The sequence below is a fragment of the Sturnira hondurensis genome, unplaced genomic scaffold (assembly GCF_014824575.4).
Source record: "Sturnira hondurensis isolate 20B ecotype Veracruz unplaced genomic scaffold, ASM1482457v3 Scaffold0004474, whole genome shotgun sequence".
Classification (NCBI taxonomy): Eukaryota; Metazoa; Chordata; class Mammalia; order Chiroptera; family Phyllostomidae; genus Sturnira; species Sturnira hondurensis.
The window spans coordinates 1627420-1648652 of NW_028077105.1; the positions used below are offsets into that span (position 1 = coordinate 1627420).

The window sequence follows — 21233 nt, forward strand, 5'->3', positions numbered from 1 at the left end:
TAGTTTAACATACTCAGCAAAACAAGCAAGCAGAATAGAACCAGAGACATGAAAATAAAGGACAAACTGACAGCAACCAGAGGGGAGGGGGGAGGGGTGATGTGGAGGAAAGAGGAGAAGGGTCAAGTCAAGGAACATGTATAAAGGACTCAAGAACAAAGACAATTGGGGGGTGGTGATTGAATGAGGGAGGTGGGGGATGGGTAGGGCAGGGGAGAGTAATGGGGGAAAATAGGGACCACTGTCATTAAACAGCAATAAAAAATCTATAATTAATATGTTTAAGAAATTAAATGGTTAGGTGGAAATTTTGGGCAAAGAAATCAACATTCTAGAATTGAAAAATATGATAACTGAAATTTGTAACTCAAGGAACTAGTTTAACAGCAAATTAGAATTCAGCTAAAGAGGTGATTAGTAAACTGAAAGACAGGCTAGAAGAAAAGTCCAGACTGAAAACACCAACAGTCAAAAGAATGGAAAAGATGTCTGAGAGAACGTGAGACTTAGGGGATGTGGAGGATCAGTCTAAGATAAGTATCAGAATCCCACAAGGAAAAGAGAAGCAATATATAAGGAGATAGAATCTGAGAATTTTTCAAAGTCTATAAAGGACATTAAATTTCAGATTCAAAAATCACTGCAAAACACAAAATAGGCTAAGAGCCATCAAGGAACATGTATAAAGGACCCATGGACAAAGCCAAAGGGGAGAAGGATGGAGGGTGGGGGTGGGTGGAGTGGGAGAAAGTAGTAGCAGGAAAATGGAGACAACTGTACTTGAACAACAATTAAAAAAAAGAAAAAAATAGTATTTTAACTAAAAGTTTTATTACTATTAAAAAGATAAGATAAATACACATACCAATGCACACCTTCTAGGTACATTATGAAAAAATTAAAAGAGAAAAATATTCAACACTTACTAGAGGAAATAGAAATATTACCTTTAAAGGAATAACAATAAAACTTTCTACTTCTCAATAAATAGTTATGGAAGCCAGAGAACAATGGAAAATTTTCAAAGTACTATAAAAAATTAACTGCCAACCTAGAGTTCAAATTTTCAGTGGCAATATTCTTTAAATATGAAGGTGAAATAAAGTCATTTTAAGATAAAAAATAAGAGAGTCTGTCAGCAGCAAGTTGCATGAAAAGAAATATTAAAGATAATTCAGAAGGAAAGTGATCCCAAATGGAAACTCAGAGATGCAGGAAGGCACAAACAACAGAAAAGTAAATATGTTGTTATTTATAAATAAATATTGACTGTATAAAATAATAGTATTAGAGGAGTTGGGGACTGGGTGAAAAAGGTGAAGGGACTGAGAAGTACAAACTGGTCGTTACAGAATAGCCACAGAAATGCCAAGTACAGCATAGGGAATATAGTCCATAATATCATAACGACTAGTGTGTGGGGCCTGGTGGGCACTAGAATTATTGGGGTGGCCACTCTGCGAAGTACATGATTGTCTAGTCACTATGCTGTACACCTGAAACTGACACAGAATAATATTGAATATAAACTGTAATTTAAGCATAATTTTAGTAAAGAAAATAATAATAATAGTCTTGTGAACTTTGTATAGTTAAATGTTTGCATATTTCATATATACTTAAATATATTAAAAGTTATATATGACATTAAAATATCTGACAACAGCCCTGGTGTGGCTCAGCAGATTGAGCACCAGCCTGGAAGGTCACCAGTTCGATTCCCAGTCAGGGCACATGCCTGGGGTGTAGATCAGGTCCCCAGTTGGCGGTATGCAAGAGGCAAACACATGAATGTTTCTCTCCCTCTCTGTTTCCCTCCCTTCCCCTCTCTCTAAAAAGAAATAAATAAAATCTTTAAAGAATATATCTGACAAAAGCATAGAAACAAGGGTTGAGGGGGATGAAGTTGAATGTTCTAAGCTCTTTGCATTACCTCCTGTGCGTTAAAATAATCCTAGAATGGGTACTGTAATCTCTCTGGTAGCCATGAGACAACTTCTAAAGAATTTATAATTAATAGTAAAAAATATTGACAGGTAAATATTTACATACTCCAAAAGAAGACAGGGAGAAAAACAAAATACAAAACACATGGAACCCACAAAAAATAAATAGTACAATGGTAGACTTAAGTTCAAATATATCAGTATTTACTTAGTAAACAGACCAAATTACCCCAGCTAAAAGTCACAGACTGCTAAATGTTAAAAAAAGAACTACATTCTTTTCTGAAATATTTTTTAAATATAAGGACATAGAAAGGTTGAAAGTAGAAAGAAAACAAACTACTGTGCAAACAGTAAGCCTGGATTTTTATAGCAATCAACCCAGGGCTCACAGATGCCTTTTGCATGTGGGCCCGTCACAGAGAGCACAGCAGTCTCTGAGATCAGAATCTCAGCACAACCCACCCCGGAAGGCGTGCATGGGTTAAAGAAACAAATTATTGACTTGTTTCTAAAATTATGTCTACCGTTACATTTCATTCAGTCTTTTAAGAGGAAAACAGAGCAGCATTAATGGCAGAGGATGTTGAAGATCCAGACTTATCTTCCTCAATGGATGTTAGCCAAAGAGAGATCAGTTGAAATTGTGATTGTACAGCAATTTTCAAGGCGATTTATCATGAATAAAATAATAATATATAAAACCCCAAGCCTAAATAATTTTAATGAAAGGATAGACTCCTTTAGCCAAGAAAAGGTATTTTACTAAATAATTGAGTATTTATAAATTATTAAAATTGCATGAATTATTAGAATAGTGTATGTCCCCTTACTTACAAAATAAATTACCTTAACGTATCTCCATTTTTTTCTTAAGGGCAAGTTAATTATGGTTCAGAGATCCTCAGTTATCTTTTTTTTTCTAAAGATTTTATTTATTTATTTTTAGACAGAGGGGAAGGGTGGGAGAAAGAAAGGGAGAGAAACATCAATGTGTAGTTGTCTCTCACGCACCCCCTACTGGGGACTTGGCCTGCAACCCAGACACATGCCCTGAATTGAACCAGTGACTCTTTGGTTTGCAGGCTGGCAACTCAATCCACTGAGCCACCCCAGCCAGGACTGTTTAGGGAAGAAAGTTAGCCCAATCGCCTCATTACACATTACTAACGTATCCGGGCCCTACTACTAGGAAGTGACAATTAGTAAACCTGTTCAGTTAAAAACTTCCAGGGCCAGCTGACTTGCGCAGCAGTGCACAGATCTTTCGGATTCAGAAAGGAAAAGATGTAGAGAGAAATGAAGCGTGGTAACACGGTAGAGAAATCCACTCTGGCCACTTGCATCCTTTCTGAAAACTGGTCGTAGAAAAACCTGAGACAAAAGATACAGAAATTAAATTCAGAACACTAATTTCTAAAGTCGACTAAAATTTAGTATAAAATTAATCATTGTTCTTTCTCTAATGGTCTACCTGTAAAAAATAATTAAATCCTAAATAACATAAGCTATATTTTTTTCAAAAATACTCTGTCTACTTTCCATGATCCATTCCAAAGAAGATGAATAACAAAAGTATTTAAAATCCACAAGAAAAAAAAAAGTGAAATAGCCTTAGTTGTTTAAGCTATAAATCTGAAATTTCTTTCCCCCTTTTCCATCACCCCAATTTAATAAATCAGCAGGGCCTGTCAGCTCTGCCTCCAAATTATAGCCCCAAATCCAACCACGTGGCTTTGTTTCCGCAGCTGTCACGCTGGTCGAAGTCACCTCCAGCCTCCCCTGCACTGTTGGAACAGCCTCCTGATCGTCTCCCTGCTTCCACTTCGTCTGCCCAGAACCCATTCTCCACACAGCAGCCCAGGTGGATTTTTAAATGCAGATCAAATGATGTCACATATAGGCGTAAAAGCTCAGAATGGCTTCCCAATACAATTAGAATAGAAACCTCTGGCTACATCACATTTAGTGGTGAAATGTTAAATGCCTTCCCCCTGACATCAGGAACTAAGTAAGAGTGTCCACTCTCACTACTCAGCTTAACGTACACTGGACGTCCTAGCCAGCTCAACAAGACAAAATGAATAAATGACATACACATTGGAAAAGAAGCAGTAAAACTGTCTCAATGCATGTACCCTGCATGTAGCATTTACAAAACAATTACACACAGCTATGGAATCTACAAAACAACTGTTTAAATGTTGAATTTATGAGTATAAAATTATCGATAATTTTCTTTTATTTCCTTTTTGATGTTTGTAAGATTTGCAGCGATGGCCCTTTTTTCATTTCTGATATTGGATAATTTGTATTTTCCTTCTTTTTTTTCTTGGTTACTCTTGCTAGGAGTTTATCAATTTTATTACTACTTTTCTAAAAAGCTATTCATGCATTGTATCTTTTCTTATCCTTTTACTTTTAGCCAATCCGTTTCTTTATATTTAAAATGTATCCCTCGTAGTCAGGACACAGATGTTGTTTTCAGCTCATTTGACAACCATCCCTTTATTTGAGGGTTTAGTCCCCTTATAATTTAATATCATTATTCATATGGTTGAATCAAAGTTTTCATTTTGTTTGGTTGTCCCATCTGTTTTATGAAACTTTATTTCTCCTCTTTGCTTTGTTTGAATTAATAATTTGTTTTGTATTCTGTCTTAATTCCTTTACTAGCTTTTAGACAACTTCTTTAATTACACTTTTAAATTGTCGTAGCCAGTGTGATGTGCATCTTTAACTTTTCATAGTCTATGTAAAGTTAGTGTTACCATGATAGTTAAACCAGTGCAACAGTGTAGTTCTCATCATCCTCTGTGCTTTTGTTGACACATACGCTGCATCTGCTTATAAACCCCACAATGCAATGTTTTTAACAGTCCCATGAATTCAAATAACTTAAATATTTTATATTTTCTTACCCATTTACCATTTCCTGTGCTCTTCATTCCTGCTTATAAATCTGTTTCCATCTGGTATCAATTTCCTGGTCCCGAAGGACTTTCTTTAGCATTTCTTACTTCAGGTCTTCTGATAACAAATTTTGTCAGTTTCCTTTTACCTAAAGTTTTCTTTATTTCACCTTAATATTGGTGATAGTATTATGATTCCATTAACTAATTTAAATAATTTTTATCTTGTACCCAATCTGTCTCTGCTCTTTCTTTTTCTTCTTCTCCTTCTCCCCACCCTCTGGCTCCTTCTCCTCCTTCCTCTTGCCTGAATCCACGTTATTTGAACAAGTCTAAAATATCATATCATTTTATTTATAAACACTTCATTGTGTAAGCTAAATAAGGGAACATTTTTTAAAAATATATATTCTCATACTATCACCATACCCACATAAATTCAACAATAACTTCTTAATGTGACATCTATAAAGAAAACTTTTTATATGGCATCTATCAAGGACACTTTTCACATTGCATGTCAAGCTGCCTAGGCACAGGTGGACTTTGAAAGAATACACAATGCAAGGCCCCATCGACGTGATCACCTTGGGGAGGTATAGGCCAAAGAAACATCTGAGAGCCCATGAAAGAGGCACTGCTGGCCCTACAGCCACCAATTACAAAAACAAACAAATGCACAGAAAACAATTGTGCCCCTTAGATATTAGCCATAAACATCTGCTACCATCCCAGGCCACCAGGTAGAGGGAGGTGGTCATCACTGAATAAGAAGAAACACCAGAATAAGACAGTTTGGAAGCAATCCAGGCATCAGTAAATCAAACTCTTCCCTGGAACTCCTAATCTTTTCCAAGCTTCTTGGAATTACAGACACTTGTGACCAATCTCACAGCTGATTGGAAACTTTGGCAACAAGAACTTACCAGAAGTCATTTACCTCAGGCCACTGGGGCTACATAACTGTTTCTGACTGCTAAGTGTCTCCTGCTGCCCTGGATCCCACTGGGGACAGATGAACTCACTGAAAGAGCACGTGTGGCTCTGAACAGATCTTATTCTGGAACGTGTCTTCTCTGCCTAAATTCCCACAAAGTGGGTCAAGCCTCGGAAAGTTTCAACAGGAAATGAAAATGGCATCTCCAGTTAGGGGCAAAAAGAACCTCAGTTACATTCATGAACAGGTTACTGACATCCATCAGACCCGGAGCAAGTCTTGACCATGAATTAACCCCAACTGTGGGCTTAACTTGGGCCTCATTACAAGTCTTAGGAGAAGGACAAGTTCTACCATACAACAGAATTCCAACTACTACAGGTGGAAGGAATTAAATTAGAAAATCACCTCTTGGAAGCTTTCATAGTAATAAATGCTGTAGATTAGAATCATCAATGGATGCACCAGACAAGTTTGAAGAGAAACAGGATATATGTATAGACTCAAATATTTCTAGTTAGTTTAAAAGTATTCAAGTGCTGGTGAGGATGTGGAGAAAGGGGAGCCCTTTTGTACTGTTGGTGGGAATGCAGACTGGTGCAGCCACTGTGGAAAGCAGTGTGGAGTTTCATCAAAAAACCTCAAATGGAAGTGCCTTTTGACCCAGCCATCCCACTTCTGGGAATATATCTGAATGAACCCAGAATACTAATTTGAAAGACCATAAGCACCCGATGTTCGTTGCAGCATTACTTACCATCACCGAGATATGGAAGCAACCCAAGTATCCACCAGCAGATGAGTGAATAACACAACAATGAGACATTTACACAATGGAATACTACTTGGCCATAAAAAAGAAGAAAATTTTACCCTTTGCAACAGTATGGATGGAGCTGAAGAACATTATGCTGAGTGGAATAAGCCAATCAGAGGAAGACAAATGCCATATGATCTCACTCCTATGTGGAATCTAATGAACAAACTGAACCAACAAGCCAAACAGAGGCGGGCTCATAGAGAGCAGGTTGACAACTAAGGAGTGGGGGGACTAGGGGGTGGAGGGATGGAGCAAAAAGGAAAAAGGACTCATGGACATGGACAGCAGGGTAGTGACTGCACAGCGGACTAAATGGTAATGGGAAAACATGCAATAAAAATTTTTAAGTAATCATTTAAATACACTTTAGTTACTTATTAATTAATAAGTATAAAATACTTCCTAATTAGCCATCCCAAGCAAGTGGTAAAGTCAGTGTCCCGAGCAGTGGGACACATTGTCATGGTTGGCCCCCGACACGGCCCACTGAGAAGACAGCATTGCTTCTGTGTTATTCCTGTCAGTGATGTAATACCTGAGTGTTGTCTTGAGGACATATCAGCCAACCACAAATTGAAGGTCATTCAACAAAGCAGCACATCTGTCCTTTTCAAGTGTCAAGTGAGAAACGACAAGGAAACAGTGAGCAATTGAAGGTGGCTACAGAGATATGGAAATTAAGTACACTAGGTGAGCGTGGATTGGATTCTAGACTGGGAAGGAAAGGACAATTGTCAGGGATATTGTTGGATCAATCAGCAATATTGAACGGAGGCTGTGGGTTGGATGGTGGTGCCCTGTCCCTGCTGATGCCCTGAGAGGGGACGATGTGCTTTGACTGTTCGGCAGACTGTCCTTGTTTTTTCAGGACACCATGTTTACAATCTACTCTCAAATGATTTGGAATAATATGGCAAAATACGGCAAAATTTTAACCACTGACGAATCCAAGTGAACAGGATAAAGAAATTATTTATACTATTTTTGCAACTTTTCTAGAAATTACAAATTATTACAAAACAAAAAAAAAGTTATTTTAAAGAAGAGGCTACCTGCTTTAGTTCCAAAGTTTAATGGCTGCCTATTCTTTTCTGTGTTCCTACTCCCCTGGCTTTAAGTCACTGCTCCCTCTTGATCATTGCCCAGGCACTGCCCTTATCACAACCTGAGACAGAGTGGCTCTGAGATGAAGCTTTTGGCACGTCGGTCTGGGGAACAGATGAGTGTGTGTGCGTGTTCGTGTGTGATGTAAGCAGGGGGCAAAGAATGAACTTGTGCCTGTCCTGGCAGCATGTAGTGTCCACACACAGAAACGCCATTGGGGGAACCTTCTCAGTGTTGATAGAGGTTAACATTCAGGCCGAATGAGCCTGTGCGAATACCCAGAACAGTGCATCTCAAAGGCTCCCTGACCTAACTCATCACTGTCTGAGGCAGCTTTCATAGTCATTTTACTGGCCCCTGACAGACAATTTTCTCTCATTTAGAATCACAAAACAGATCAATAAAAGAAGATGCAGCCCTGGCTAGTGTGGCTCAGTGGATTGAACACAAGCCTGTGAACAAAAGGTTAGCTGGTTCAATTCCCAGTCAGGCCATATGCCTGGGTTGTGGGCCAGGTCCCCAGTGTGGGGGCACATGAGAGGCAACCACACACTGATGTTTCTCTCCCACTCTTTCTCCCTCCCTTCCTTTTGGTCTAAAAATAAAAATAAATAAAATCCTAAAAAAAAAAAGAAGGAGATGCAAAACAGGGACGTTTTCAGCCTCTTTTTCAAAGATGGGTCTCAGTACCTTCAGAGTTTTTGTCGCCATGCCCCTTCTCACCCCCAGCCTCTCCTGTTCCATACCAGCAGGGCAAAAGAGCAACATTGAGTCTGGGTTACTTTTTAAAGAAAGTCTCGATTATACATGTTTTATGTTTGTTCCTTGTCTGCACTGCTCCAAGGACACATCCAAGTATAATGAATCCGAGGCAAGAAGAAGAGAAAATGCTTTGGCCACATTAAAAAAGAAATCATTACACGGGCGGCAGAAGCAGGGTAGTTTGTGGTAATGACACTGCGGCTCATTGCGCTTTAGTTAGTGTTGCAATGTAAGAAATCTGGGAAGAGAAATGACAACCCGGAGACAACGAACCAAATGTGTGTTGCTTATTTACTGGGACAAGGATAGCTTCATTTAAATAATTCATGATAATACTTTGCAGTGTGCCACTGAATGTACAATGCGTACTTTGCAAAAATAACAAGGCTTAGTAATACAGGACTTGAATCTAATTCTCTGCTCTTAAGTTTCTGATAAGAATTGGGAAGAAGCTGCCAAAATTGTGATGGAAATGAGTGGGAGAACCGCCTGGAGAGATCGCCTGGAGAGTGGTGAGGGAGTCGGGCCGAAGGACCTGCTCTCTGGGTGCCTAAGTACCTCTTTGTCTTGTCTGGTTGTTTCACAAACACTCTATGTAGCCTGGCAAGGGTCTGTATTGGATGGGTTTCCATGTGGATGCCCATGTGACACAGAATAATAACCAAGATTGGGGTATAAGGGAAATGGAGAACCAGATGCTAAAGTCTTTAGTGAATAAGCGAAAGTAAGTCTTTAGTGAATAAGCCACACCATTCTCTGGGTGGTGTGGCTCAGTGGATTGAGCACCGGCCTGCAAACCAAAGGGTGTCTGGTTCAATTCCCAGTCAGGGCACATGTCTGGGTTGCAGGCCAGGTCCCCAGTAGGGGGCATGCGAGAGGCAACTGTACATTGATGTTTCTCTCCCTCTTTCTCTCTCACTTCCCATCTCTCTAAAAATAATTAAATCTTAAAAAAATAAAAGAGCATAGCTATAAGGAAGGGAAACTGAAGAGGGTTCTTTAAAGATTTAAAATATTTTGTATATTCCAGTTTATAGTTAGATGGAACGGTGCCCATATGCACAAAAATTAGGTTATATCTGGGTAGTGGGATTATGAGTGATTGGTATTGTACTCTTTTAGTTTATACCAATTTTCCAATGCTTCTTCAAAAGCCTGGTATTACCCTGACCAGTGTGCGTCAGTTGGTTAGGCATCATCCCATAAAGCAGAAGGGTCACCAGTTTGATTCCTGGTCAGGGCACATGCCTGGGTTGTGGGTTCAGTACCGGGTCAGGCAACTGATTAATGTTTCTCTTTCACATCTCTGTTTCTTTCCCTCTCTTTCTTCCTCCCTTCCCCTCCTTCTAAAGATAAATAGATAAAATCTTTTCCTAAAATCCTGGTATTACTACTGAGCAGACAAAAACAACCCAAGGCTTCATACTTGTTCCCTCCAGGTAGACATGTGTTCTCCAATCTTGTCCAACTCCTACTCTGTCTTCAGCCCCCAGCCAAATCCTCAGTCAAGGTTTTCCCCAGCCCCTGGACTAGGTGAGGTACCCATTACTTTTCCTCTGTCACTTAGCACAGTTGTAGCTATTTGCTTGATACCTGTCGAGATGGGCCAAGGTGTTGGCCGCTGGGCCCTTCTGGGGGCTCTGAGGGGAGGCTCTGTTTCCTTGCCCTTTTCGGGTCCTTGTAGCTGCCTGTGTTCCTTGGCCCATCTCCGAAGCCTGCAGCATGGGATCTTCAACTCCCTCTCCCTCTCTCCCTCCTGCTGCTTCATTACCACACCTTCTCTCTGACTCTGATGACTTTTGCATCCCTTATAAGGACCACTGAGTCCTGATAATGCAGGATAATCTCCCCATCTCACAGTCCTTCATCACATCTGCATGGTCCCTTCGCTGTATGAGGTAAGTCCACAGATTCCAGGGGTTAGGACCGGGATGTACTTGGAGGCCATTATTTAGTCTACCACGCTGCTCTAACTTCTGAGATGTGGAAAACACCCCAAAATATTTACAGTGGTGTTAACATGCACTGTCAAATATCCAATAACAGGCAGGAACAGTTCCCTTTTTCTATTTTACAACAAGTCTCAGTCTACGAAAATATGAACTTCAGACGGCAGGACTGCCTCTGACACTCTGCTCAGTGCTGAGTCCCACGCGGTCGGGACTATGCCTAGGGGACAGCAGGCACTCAGTAAGTATTTGTTGGATGCTGAATGAATAGACTTTAGCTTTTGCCTCCCCTTCTTTAGGTAAAATAATCTCAATTCGGGAGTCCACGTGCTTCTATGAAGTTGGCTCCATCCCCGCCCCCACAAAGTGCATGATGAAGGCTGAGTCAGTTCCTGTGGGCCAGTCCTCCGGCCAGAGCTGTTAGTCAGAAGTGGGCATGGACCTAAACTAGTCCAATCAGAGTAAAGCACAAACAAAGAAACACTTTTTCTCCGGGGCATCATGGAGGAAGTGTAATAAATGAAGCCAAGGCTGCGGAAGGCAGAACAGAGGGACGATGAGAAACAAGGTGTTGGTTTTATTTCTGAACCTCAGGATCAGGCTTTCACTGTAGCCAAACCTACCTCTGGATTTTTCAGTTACGTGAGAGTAAAATGTGTCCTTTATCACGTGTGTCAAGTTTAGTGTCGCTTACAATGAAACACGTTGTAAAAGCATCGAGTAGCACCGCAAGCAAAAGATGAAAAAGGCCCCCACAGAACCTGAAACAATAATTTTGTTTCATTGCATTGCGGACAGAAGGGATGGGACACTCATGTGGTCCGTGTTTCTGCCTCCTAGGGGGAGTAGAATTGAGAGGTGGCAGAAGCCTTGGGGACTCCAAGTCACCTAGGCCTTGTGCCATACACTTGGGCATTCACCACCTCTCGCTGGGAACGTGAGATACAGAGGGTTGGATGAAGGTGTGCTGGTTTTGAGAGCATGTATAACTCCTTTCGAAGCCCTGAATGAATAAACAACTTAGACTCGGACTGAGGGCTGAAAGGCCCTCTGCAGTGTGTAAAAGACATCTGTTTGGCCACTTAATACTTCCTTGTTTTTCCAAATCTGGCTGGTTCTCAGCTAGATTCTAGGGGTGCCCAACCTGCGGCCCACACACTGTGTGCAGCCCAGGATGGCTATGAATGTGGCCCACCGCAAAATCATAAATTTACTTAAAACATTATGAGATTTTTTTGTGATTACACGTTGCAATGTTTTTAATGTGTGACCCAAACAACCCTTCTTCCCGTGTGGCCCAGAGACACCAAAAGGTTAGACCCCTGTGTGATCAGAGAAGTAACAACTTGGTAAATGGACTATTGTAGTCCATTTAAAAACCTGTTTATCTTCCTTTCATTTAAAAAAATTTCATTGAATTTATTGGAGTGACATTGGTTAACAAAATTGTGTAGGTTTCAGGTATACATTTCCATAATACATCATCTGTATATTATACAGCGTGTTCACCATCCAAAGTCAAATCTCCTCCCATCACTACCTCCCTTTTCCCCCATCTCCCTTCCCCTCACCCTGCCTTTCCCTCTGGTAATCGTCATACTGTTGTCTGTGTTTACGATTTTTTTCTTAATTCTTTCATTTTTTTCACCCAGTCCCCTAACTCCCCTCCCCTCTGACAGCTGTCAGTTTGTTTTCTTTGCCTATGAGTCTGTTTCTATTTTGTTTATTTATTTTGTTCATGAGAGTCCACATATAAGGAAGATGATATGGTATTTGTCTTTCTCTGATTGGCTTATTTCACTTCATACTCTCGAGGTCCATCTATGCTGTTGCAAAAAGTAAGATTTTCTTCTTTTTTACCACCAAGCAGTATTCCATGGTGTAAAGGTGTCACAGTTTTTCATCTGCTCATCTGCTGATGAGCACTCGGGCTGCTTCCAAATCTTGGCTGTTGTAAGTAACACTGCAATGAACACAAGGGTGCATATATTCTTTCAATCAGTGTTTCAGGTTTCTTCAGATATATTGCCCAAAGTGGAATCCCTGGGTCATAAAGCAGTTCCACTTTTAATTTTCTGATGAAACTCCATACTGCTTTCCACAGTGGCTGCACCAGTCTGCATTCCCACCAACAGTGCACTAGGGTTACCCTTTCCCCACATCCTCTCCAACACTTGTTTGCTGATTTATTGATGATAACCATTCTGACAGGTGTGAGGTGATACATCATTGTGGTTTTAATTTGCATTTTGCTGACGATTAGTGATGTTGAGCATCTTTTCGTATATCTTTTGGCCATCTGTATGTCTTTTGGATTAGTGTTTATTTACATCCTTTGCTCATTTTTTAATTAAATTGTTTGGGGGATTTTTTGTGTGTTGCATTGCACAAATTCTTTTTTTTTTCAAGATTTTGTTTATTTATTTTTAGATAGGGGAAGGGAGAAAGAGAGGGCGAGAAGCATCAGTGTGTGATTGCCTCTCACACACCCCCCTATTGGAGACCTGGCCCACAACCCAGGCTGGGAATCAAACCGGTGACCCTTTGGTTCACAGGTTGCCACTCAATCCACTGAGCCACACCAGCCAGGGCTGAAAATTTCTTTATAAATTTTAGATATTAACCCTTTATCATGACTGGAGAATATGTTTTCCCATTCAGTGGGTTATCTTTTCATTTCAATGATGGTATCTTTTGCTGTGCAAAACTTTTTTACTTTGGCCCTTGCTGGTGTGGCTCAGTTAGTTGGAAAATTGCTTCCTGGTCAGGGCACATACCTAGGCTGCAGGTTTGATCCTTAGTTGGGGTGCATATGGGAGGTAACCCATTGATGTTTCTCTCTCACATTGGATGTTTCTTTTTTTTCTCCCTTTGTATCTATAAACTCCATAAATGTATTTTTTTAATCAATGTATGGTTGCCTCTCATGTGTCCCCTACTGGGAACTGGCCTGCAACCCAGGCATGTGCCCTGACCGGGAATCGAAACTGGATTCTTCAGTTTGCATGCCTGAGCTCAATCCACTGAGCTACACTGGCCAGGCCATAAATGTATTTTTTAAAAAATTAAAACAAAAATTTTTAGTTTCATTTGTTTATTTTTTCTTTTGTTTCCCTTGCCTGAGGAGATACAGCAGAAAAAATATAGTGCTACAAGAAATGTCCAAGATTTTACTGCCTATGTTTTCTAGGATTTTTATGGTTTTGAGTCTCTCATTTAAGCCTTCGGTCCATTTTGAGTTTATTCTGTGAATCGTGTAAGGTGGTCTAGTTTTATTTTTTGCATGTTATCTGTCAAATTTTCCCAACCTCATTTATTGAATAGACTGTCATGACCCCATTGTATGTTTTTGCCTCCTTTGTCAAATATTAATTAACCATAAAGGCATGGGTTTATTGCTGAGCTCTCCACTCTGTTCTGTTGATCTATGTGCCTGTTTTTATGCCAGTACCAGGCTGTTTTGATTACTATGGCCTTGTAGTGTAGTTTGTTATCAGGTGGTATAATTCCTCCAACTCTATTCTTCTTTCTCAAGATTGCTGTGGCTATTCAGGGTCTTTTGTGGTTTCACATGAATTTTTGAATATTTGTTCTAGTTCTGTGAAATACATCTTTGGTATCTTGATAAGAATTGTGTTGAATATAAATTGCCTCGGGATAGTATAGACATTTTAAATCTTCTTACCCCTGAGCACAATATATGCTTCCACTTACTTGTATCTGCTTTGACTTCTTTCTTCAGTTTCTTCTAATTTTCTGAGTACAGGTCTTTCACATCCTTGATTAAATGTATTCCTATATATATATATATATATATATATATATATATATTTGATGTAATTATAAATGGGATTGTTTGCTTTTTGTAAAATTTTTTATTGAATTTATTGGAATGACATTGGTTAATAAAATCACATGGGTTTCAGATACATGATTCTAGGACACATCATCTGTATATTGTGTTGTGGGTTTACCACCCCAAGAGGATTGTTTTCTTAGTTTCCCTTTCTGATAGTTTATTATTGGTGTATAAAAATGCGACCAATTTCTGGATATTTATTTTCTATCCTGTTACCTTACTAAATTCATTTATCAGTTCTAGTAGTTGTTTTGTGGCATATTTAGGGTTCTCTATATACAGTATCATGTCATCTGCAAATAGTGACAGTTTTACTTCCTCCATTCCAATTTGTAAACCTTTTATTTCTTCTTCTTGTCTGATTGCTGTGGTGAGGACTCCCAGTACTATGTTGAGTAAAAATGGTGAAATGGACATCCAGTTTTGTTCCTGATCTTCAGAAAAATGCTTAGGTATGCCCACTGAGTATGATATTGGCTGTGGGTTTGCCATATATAGCCTTTCCTTAAAAAATAAGGAAAATCAGGGCAGCTCCGAGCTAGTGAAGTCAAGGACTCCATGATGTCATCAAGGGCCAAAGTCCTTCCATATTTGGTGTACTTAAGCATTTACTTCGGTCCCCAGGATTACCCCCTGAGATGGTTCCCAAACAACTCACTAGTCTGAGCATAACTCTCACACAACAGCAGCCGCAGGCTGGGTGGTTGGAAGAGGCCATGTTCCTTCCTCAGGTCCCCGTTTAAGTCCCTTTGAGAACCAAGAAAACGCTGCCAGAAGCTCTCTCGCAGCCACGCTCTTACATCCCCTTGGGCAGAATTAATATATACACACCCTTTCCTAAACCAGACACCACCAAGAGAGATGGATTTAACAAGCTTCTGTCTAACCCTGACTCACCCTTGGTGGGCAAGGTGATCAGTCACCCCTGCCGCACGTGATACCTGGGGTAAAACGGGCTTCTGTCAGGAAGAGGAACAGGAATCGAGGGGTGGCATGGCCGGGGGGGGGGAGGTGGCCGGTAATCCACAGCGACAGGCCCATTGAAGAGGCATTGAAGGAAGACGAGGAAAGATCGAGGCAGCTGCCTATGTGTGTGACCAGTCCAACCTTGCAGATGCCAGCCCCTGTCCTTCATACCCCTCTCCTTCATCTCAGTCCTGTTCCTCTTCACATTTAAAATACCACTTGGGGTATTTCTTCTTTTTTTTATGTTTAAGGTTCTTTTCTTTTTTACAGTAAGTCCTAAAATGTTTTTAAAGTTTTTTTTTTATTAATGTTTGGTGGCATACAATATTGTATTAGTTTGAGTTGTACAAAATAATGATTCAACATTTATATACTTTACACAGTAAATCACCATGTAAACTTATTATAATTTTATTGACTCCAATTCCTGTGTTTTATACTACATCCTCATAGTTTATTCATTTTATAACTGGAAATTCATACCTATTCTTCCTCCTTCACCTTTTTCACTCACCCCACCCCCACCCCCTACTCTGGCAATCATAAGTTTGTTCTATGTATCTGAGTCTGTTTGTGGTTTTTTTTGTTGTTGTTGTTCATTTTTTGGTCTTGTTTTAGACTCCACATATACATGAAATCATATGGCCTTTGTTTTTCTCTATATGACTTATTTCAATTAGCTCAATACTCTCTAGGTCCATCTATGTTGTCGCAAAAGACAAGATTTCATTCTTTTATATTGGTGAGTAATATTCCATTGAATATACATATATATCTATATATCATATCTTTATTTATCTATTCATCCATTAATGGACAACTAGGTTGTTCCATATCTTGACAATTTTAAATAATTCTGCAGTGAATATAGGGGTGCATATATCTTTTCAAATCAGTGTTTTTGTTTTCTTATCTATTTAAAATAAATACTCAGAAGGAAAATTGCTGGGTTGTAAGGGATATTTATTAAATGGATTAAAGTGGTTTTATTATCTGGCAATGCTACTGTTTCACTTTTTTTCTTTATATTTAAATTTTTCTTAACCATTGTCCATTTTCTTTTCCGGATTAGCTTTAGAATCAGTTTCTCAAGGTCCATAAGGAAATTCCATTTGGGGACTTGAACAGAGATTGAATTGAACTCAAAAATTAATTTGGAGAGAATTGGCATTTTTGAACATGAAACATCTATTTATCTAGGGTTATTTTTTATTACCCCTAATACAAATGTATAATTTCCTAATTAACAGTCTTGCACTTATCTTTTTAGTTACATACAACAAAGATAGGGAAGCAGAGCTGAGATAAGAGAGAGAAAGAGACAGGCAGGGAGAGATGAAGGGGGAGGGAGGAACCTAGTCAGATTGTTTGATTCCAAGTACCTAGCCCAGCCTGAAGCTAGACAAATCTTACATCAGTCAACTCCCACTTCTTCTTCAGGTGCTTTGAACTGCACTTCTGTTATTTTCCCTTGAAAGCCTCCGGACCAGGAAATCAATAGAGAGAGTCAGAAGAAAGATGACAAACGTCACTATTGTTTACCGATGACTCCAAGTGGGCACACTACCAGGGCTTCTGAGACCTGCTGGGCCACTGAGGTCCCACGGGCAGCCACTTTGACCCTAATGCTGCTGCAGCTTTCCTGGCTATTTCCTAAAGAGATTCTTAAATACAGAATATAGACAGATAGTCCCTTGAAACCTAGTCTCCATTTCCAGCCCCGAATTCTCCATTTGGTACATTCGGAAGCTAATACCATGTATTTTATAAGTGGCTGGTACTACGGCCTGGGCAGCTGCGTTTGGGAGGTTGCGCAACGGACTTCAAGAGGTGCCCTTCCCACAGGTGACAGTGTGGAACAGCAGCCCAGGGCACCCTTCGCTTTTACTGCTGTGCAGAATTCCTTTCGGATTGGCTTTATAGGGGTCTTGAACTAATTCATTGATGAAAAGTCTTAAATGAAGCAACTTATTAGTAATCACCTCTATTCAAAAGCTTTTAAGATCTTGAAAAATGTTTTCCTCCTGAGAACTATCAGACGACAGTCTCTTTCTGAATGCCTTCTTGTTCCTGTTGTAACAGGAGTGTTTTTGACATCTTCCTTCATCATTGACCAAGCACTTGCTGAGGGGTAACACCTATGTACCTGGTGTTGCTCTAAGTGCTCGGGACAGGCAGAGTCCCGCGGAGTTCTCACTTCTAGTGGGCAGGCGGGCACTAAGTAAACCAACAAGCACTGAATATAACATAATGTCTGGCGGCGCCAAGTGCTACAAAGGTACGTTCCACATTACGAAGCAGAGAAACACCATTTACAAAATGGAAGTGAGAACTTCAGGTGCACAGGTTTGCCTAATACAGGCCAATGAACTTCTCACCACCCACTTTCCTTCTGTCCTCATCCCCACCCGATTAAATGGCTTTGGCTTTTAATTGGGTTTCTCCTTTTCTTTCAAATTCAAGGGGTTTTTTTTCTCTCAGCTTCATCTACCTCTAACACCCCCTGCCCAAACAAGAAATGCTAACAGTTCACATGACTGCCCATGACCACGGGAATTCTGTGAAAGGACAGGAACATGGCCAGACCACAAGCTGAAGGGACGGAAGAGTCGAGATGACTCGAATTTCAAGACTGTGTGAGATATTGAGAAACCCAGCATGTCCCTGCTTCCTCCCCTCTCCGCCCATCACCTCCACACAGAAGTCTCTTTCCAATGGACATTCAGTCACTCACAGTGATGTAGATGTTCTACATTCAAAGTTAACCTAGAACTGTGTTGTCTACAAGATTTCCTCACAGTTCCCAGCTGAGACCTCCCAGGGGCGGCTTGGAAAGAGGGGAGGGCGTACTCAAGTTGCTGGGGCAGAGTGAAGCTTTCTTAACTGTACGTTGGTTGGTACGTCTGTCTCCCCGCCAACCCCACTGCCAGCTGGCCCTGAGGGAGACATATGAGGAAAGTGAATCCTTCACTGATCATTACCTCCCTCTCCCCCTGAAACACACACACACACACACACACACCCTGTCCATCTCTTGGAAATGATTTTACATGACTGTGGCCCCACCCACCACGCAAAGCTACAAGTTTGAACAGCTCCAGCCTTGGACTGAAAGGCCTTTGTGTGGGGCGTTCCCGGGGGCTGAGCAGAGGCCATTTGAAACCGGTCTCACCAGTGCGGCTGGGAGACAGGTGTGAGCTCCTCCTAGGTCTCTCCCAGTGTGACAGACACAAACAGCCCAGTTTCCTCTAAGGAGTCACAAGGAAGGCGAGCCCAGCCAAGTGGCAGGGAGACAACACACTGGAAACCAGTAGACACATGACAACAAAAGCACAATGTACTGGGGGAAACGCCATGATAGAGGCTTGTAAAAATTGCTGGGGACAAATTCTAAATGAGCGGGGAGGGCTTCCCAGGGGAAGGCACATTTCAGGTGAGGTGCGAGGGAGGATTTGCCAAAGGGATGGTTTCAGAAGCTGGACCTTTGGAAGCTGTCTGAAATAGCGTAGAACTCTGTTGAAGAAATCTTTTTAAATTCTAACAATAGGGAATATCTATCAGGAAAGGAACATCTTCAGTGTTTAACTATATCTCACAGAGACTGAGAAGGAAAGTTTACAGAAACCATGATAGCATATTTCTGACCAATACTGCAATATCTTAGGCTTCGCAGTTCTAACCACCTGGAGCACAACAGTGTCATCCAGAAATCACCAAACAAAACATCTAACACAGTGGCTTCTCTGCCTGGACAATGAGGCATTTGCACAAATGTATAGCTTGGCTTACATATAAAGATGTAAGGGCAAAAAGGGGCTATAGGAGTAAATGATTCCAAAGAAACACTTAATTATTAAAAGTTGATTGGCCTGTCACCATCTGACCCAGAGATTCCATTCCTAGGTATATACCTAAAAGACATAATAAGTACATCCATGTGGAAAAACATGTACACAAATGCTCATAGCAGCATTATTCACAGTGGCCAAAATGTGTAAGCAACTCATCTGTCCATCAACTGATGAACGAATAAATAAAATATAGCCTATCCATACCATAGAATATTATTTGACAATAAAAAGAAAAGCAGTGCTGATACATGCCACAAAATTATTGAACCTTGAGAGCATTATAGTACATGGAAGTAGCCAGTCACAGAAGACCACACATTGTGTGATCTTATTTATGTGAAAAGTCCAGAAAAGACAAATTTATAGAAACAGGAAGTAGATCTGTGGCTTCCCAGTTCTGGGAGCTGGAGAAAAGGAGACTGCTCAAGGGTGGGGGTGTCCTTTGGGGGGTGATGAGCATGTTCTAGATTTCCATTGTGGTGATGGCTGCACAACTCTGAATTTACTGAAACGGTTGAACTGTACCTTTAAATGGGTCGATTTCACTGTATGTGAATTATATCTGAATGAAGATGTTTAAAAGGAAGTTGATTGAACTAACTTTAATCTGAGCAATAAAGTGAATTGGGCTGTCAGACCTCATCTAAACTGAGCACAGTTTATGTTGGATCAGACACGGGCACACGGGATCTGTGGGCATCAGTAGAAGAGAAGCAATGGCTGATCGAAAGAAAGGGGGAGGAAGGCGGGTAAGACAGGCTTAATCCAGGCTCTGGGGAGAGAACTGACTGGTATAAAACAACAGAAGCCACCACTACAAACGAAAGATGAGTTCAGGATGCCAAGTCTAGAGACCAGAAACTGAAAACTGACAGACAACTTCCCCTAAAATCGGTGGCTGGGAACAAGTCCTCACAGCTTTGTGGGACTACGAAATACAAACAGCTCTCTGCAGAAACACAGCTGCTGGGAAACAAAGTGAAGTGATTTCACTGAANAGGAAGGCGGGTAAGACAGGCTTAATCCAGGCTCTGGGGAGAGAACTGACTGGTATCAAACAACAGAAGCCACCACTACAAACGAAAGATGAGTTCAGGATGCCAAGTCTAGAGACCAGAAACTGAAAACTGACAGACAACTTCCCCTAAAATCAGTGGCTGGGAACAAGTCCTCACAGCTTTGTGGGACTACGAAATACAAACAGCTCTCTGCAGAAACACAGCTGCTGGGAAACAAAGTGAAGTGATTTCACTGAACAGATTAGTTCCATATCCTTGTCCCACAGAAAGAAGAATTCAAATATCAGACAAAGGATGCAATTTCCAGCGACACAATGTCAGGCCTAGTGTTACTATGCCTCAAAATATACCAGCAGTTCTCTAGTGACCTCTAGTGTTGACAACTAAAATTGCTTGGTTCATGATACCTGAGACTACACCACAGAGCAATTATAGATGTGGGGTTTGGTCTTTTATTTTCTTATCTGGAAAGCTGTCAAGTTGGAGTAAAAGAAAAGCTAGCCGATGCCTGCCATAAAAAGTTCCCATCCCTGTTTTTTAAGTGTTGACTGAGAGCTATTTTTCTATGGCTTGTTTTCCAGCTTTTCAACACAGCCAGAAAGATATGTCTCCCCCTGGTGACTCAGTGACTTCATAAGGGACAGTTGGTTAACAATCCACTGTGTGACCACAGATGCAGGCGAAAGCCGACAATGGAGGAGGTGAGTGAGTCCGTAGAAGAGGTAAAATGGCCCATCCAAAGAGACGGGCAGGGAAGGGTGCAAGAAAAAGTGGGAGGCAGGCACTGCAACTAAAATAAGCCAATTTGGTCTCCCACAAGTCTCACTCCAGTGCTTTTTGGTAGCCGCCTAAGAAGTTCAAAGGCCCCCAACCTCACCGCCAGGTTGTAGTGACAGCCACTAACACCTTGGTAAATAAGCCCAGACCAGTTCACATAGTCTGTTCCGCAGGTTTAAAACCCAGCTCTCTGACTTCTGGGTGCAAGTTCCACTTAGTTGAGAAACAACAGGAAACAGTACAAGTTCCAGAGACGGGGTTCCATCATTACCCTCACCACTGACCTCAGGCCACCGGAAATCCCCAGACTGACCATTTATTTGGGCATAAA

At 40.8% G+C, this 21233-nt stretch overlaps 1 protein-coding gene across 11 annotated transcripts in view; it reads right to left on the reverse strand.

The window, feature by feature from the left end:
- Positions 1–21233, reverse strand: part of ECT2L (epithelial cell transforming 2 like) — a 72206-nt gene that overhangs the window by 39257 nt on the left and 11716 nt on the right. For all 11 annotated transcript variants that reach the window (XR_005066425.1, XM_037045640.1, XM_037045642.1 and 8 more), the window contains one exon: positions 3158–3320. Coding sequence is in view for 10 of the 11 variants with exons in the window: in XM_037045640.1 (XP_036901535.1) it covers positions 3158–3320 (163 nt within the window). In the remaining variant the exon portion in view is untranslated. The remainder of the gene's footprint in view (positions 1–3157; positions 3321–21233) is intronic.